This window comes from Arachis ipaensis, chromosome B09 (genome assembly GCF_000816755.2).
Source record: "Arachis ipaensis cultivar K30076 chromosome B09, Araip1.1, whole genome shotgun sequence".
NCBI classification, from domain to species: domain Eukaryota; kingdom Viridiplantae; phylum Streptophyta; class Magnoliopsida; order Fabales; family Fabaceae; genus Arachis; species Arachis ipaensis.
In genome coordinates, this window is record NC_029793.2 from 4,206,743 (window position 1) to 4,209,135 (window position 2,393).

General features: G+C 31.9%; 1 protein-coding gene across 1 annotated transcript; it reads left to right on the forward strand.

Moving 5' to 3' along the window:
• LOC107616704 lies at positions 346–1,377 on the forward strand. The gene has a single exon (XM_016318647.2). The coding sequence runs from the start codon at positions 530–532 to the stop codon at positions 1,100–1,102; it is 573 nt and encodes a 190-aa protein (XP_016174133.1). The 5' UTR covers positions 346–529; the 3' UTR covers positions 1,103–1,377.

A 2,393-nucleotide genomic window follows, 5' to 3' on the forward strand; every position in this document is an offset into this window, starting at 1 on the left:
CTAATAAAAACAAATATATATATTATCAATGTAAAATAATTTTATAAATATGTTTAATTACGTAATATCATATCAATAAAAATAATTTTTTTTATATTGACGGTGTAAATAATAATTGAAAAGAACGAATATAATTGTACCACTGTAACCAGTGTAACAAAATTAAACTTGTATTAAAAAACAACCAATATTTTTTTATTTAAATAAACAAAAATCTATTTTTAGGGTAGCCCCACCAATAATGATGAAGTGAAGAAAAAGAAAGAAAACTAAAAAGAAAAGTGGGTTCTAAATTAAGATTAAATAGCAATTCATGACCCATGGTTCAATAATCAAGGGTAGGCAGATTCAATAGTACAATACTACCACTACAAAACAATACCATCACATTTTTCTCCTTCTTCTCTTACTTTAATTTTTATTTCCCCACACTATCACACACATATAAATATGCCTCTTCCCCTTCCTTCTTTTACCCATCCCTTCAACCAAACCTTCTAATCATCTCTCTCTCTCTCTCTCTCTAAAAATGGAAAGTAACCTACCAGTGATAGCAAAGAAAGTGTGGAACATAATACGTGTTGCCTTCTACATGTTAAGGAAGGGAATTTCAAAAGGCAAACTCATGTTAGAACTCAACATGGTTCTCAAACGCCGCCGCAAACTCGCCGGAAAAGCCATCGCCAACCTCATGATGTTCCACCACCACCAACACGCCGACATGCACCTCCAACAATTCTCCACCACCAGGGAGTACGAGTTCAGCTGCAGCAACACGCCCAATAACTTCTTCTCCAAGCTCCACCGCAAGAACAAGCTGTTCACGCGCTCCCACGCGCCTCACGAGTGCGACGACGACGTCGTGACGGTCAGTGCTGTAAAGGCGGTGTTAGAGATCCTAAACAACAACAATGATAATGTGGTCGAGGCATCCCCGGCGCTACCGGGGTTCGGCCGGAGCCCTACCGTGAGTCGGTTAAGGGTAACGGATTCACCGTTCCCAATGAATGTCGACACAGAATACGATAAAGATCATCAAGTGGACAAGGCTGCCGAAGAATTCATTAAGAGGTTCTACAAAGAGTTGAGGAAGCAACCCTAATTAATTAATTTTCCATGGCTATGGAGTTTTAATTTTCTTCAATTTGTTTACAAAACCATGTTGATTATTATACTAAAGTAAAGTAGTCACACATATATATATATATATAGTAAGAGCATGAGTGATTCTTCAGTTTGGAAATCTAAATTATGGTTTGGTTATTAAAATAAATAGTTTAGCCAAATCATGGTTTGGAAATTTCTAAAATAAAAAAGCAAATATATGCTTATACATACAGTTTTGGATATTTGTAGAATGAGTTTCATGTGTGTTAATTACTTTTATATATGAACAATAAAAGAATAAACAAAATTCAAAGTTATTATTCAGAGATATATTTTCAATTTTATTTTTAATTTTTTTATGACTAAACTGTTCAAGGATTTTGTTGGTAAGCAATTTTTTCGATATATAAAAGTGTAATAATATTATTAGATGCTAGCTAGCTAAAAGTGTTGCAAACAAAGATTTATCATCATGATTAATTGAAATTATAAAATTAATCGTATATGAGAAGAATCTTATCGATATCTGTTGGTATATCTTGTTGATTTATTAGTACACGCTTGTGTACTCAAAGAATATGTTGAATCTTTGCATTTGGAATTAGTAGTGTATGTTTGTTATTATAACTTATAATCAAGCTTTCTCTTTTTTGTTTTGTTGCCCTTTTTTTATTAAGGAAATATTTTTCTTTTCTTCCTCTTTTAAGGCTGCTCTTGTCTTTAGCCTCTTCTTTTAGCTTTCTGGGATTTAATATCATTCATTCATTTTAATTAATAGAACTACATTGCTTGCCTTATGTATACGCACCAGCTCCACGACCACCACATTTCGTGACCATTTTTTTTTTATGATTATTACATTTAGCTAGACATTCATCAATATTAATCATCTTATTAAAGTTAGAACTAACGTATCTTTAAACTCTTAAAGTATTTATTAGAATTTAGTACTTGCATTGTAGATTATCATCCACCAAATTAAAATCGGAAATGTTTGGTAACCAAAGAAAATCAGCCAAAAACAGCCATAATTTGCCTTATTTAGCATTCATTAATTGTTGCGATAATTAATTAATGCTAAATAAAGCAAATTTTGGCCTTTTTTTTGTCTACCTAGCATTACCCAAAATCGAAAATAGTCCTAATATTTTAGATGTGAGAATTGAATTTAATAAATTTTTGTTGCAACTCTTTTTATTCAATATAGTTGCAATAATCTTGTCCATTTGGTGATGACCAATAATCCTAAGTATATTTTCATCTAAAACAGAAAAAAATAAAAGGGA

What these genes read in the sequence shown, in the direction of transcription:
- LOC107616704 (XM_016318647.2), top strand. Translation starts at nt 530, where the DNA reads ATGGAAAGTAACCTACCAGTGATAGCAAAGAAAGTGTGGAACATAATA.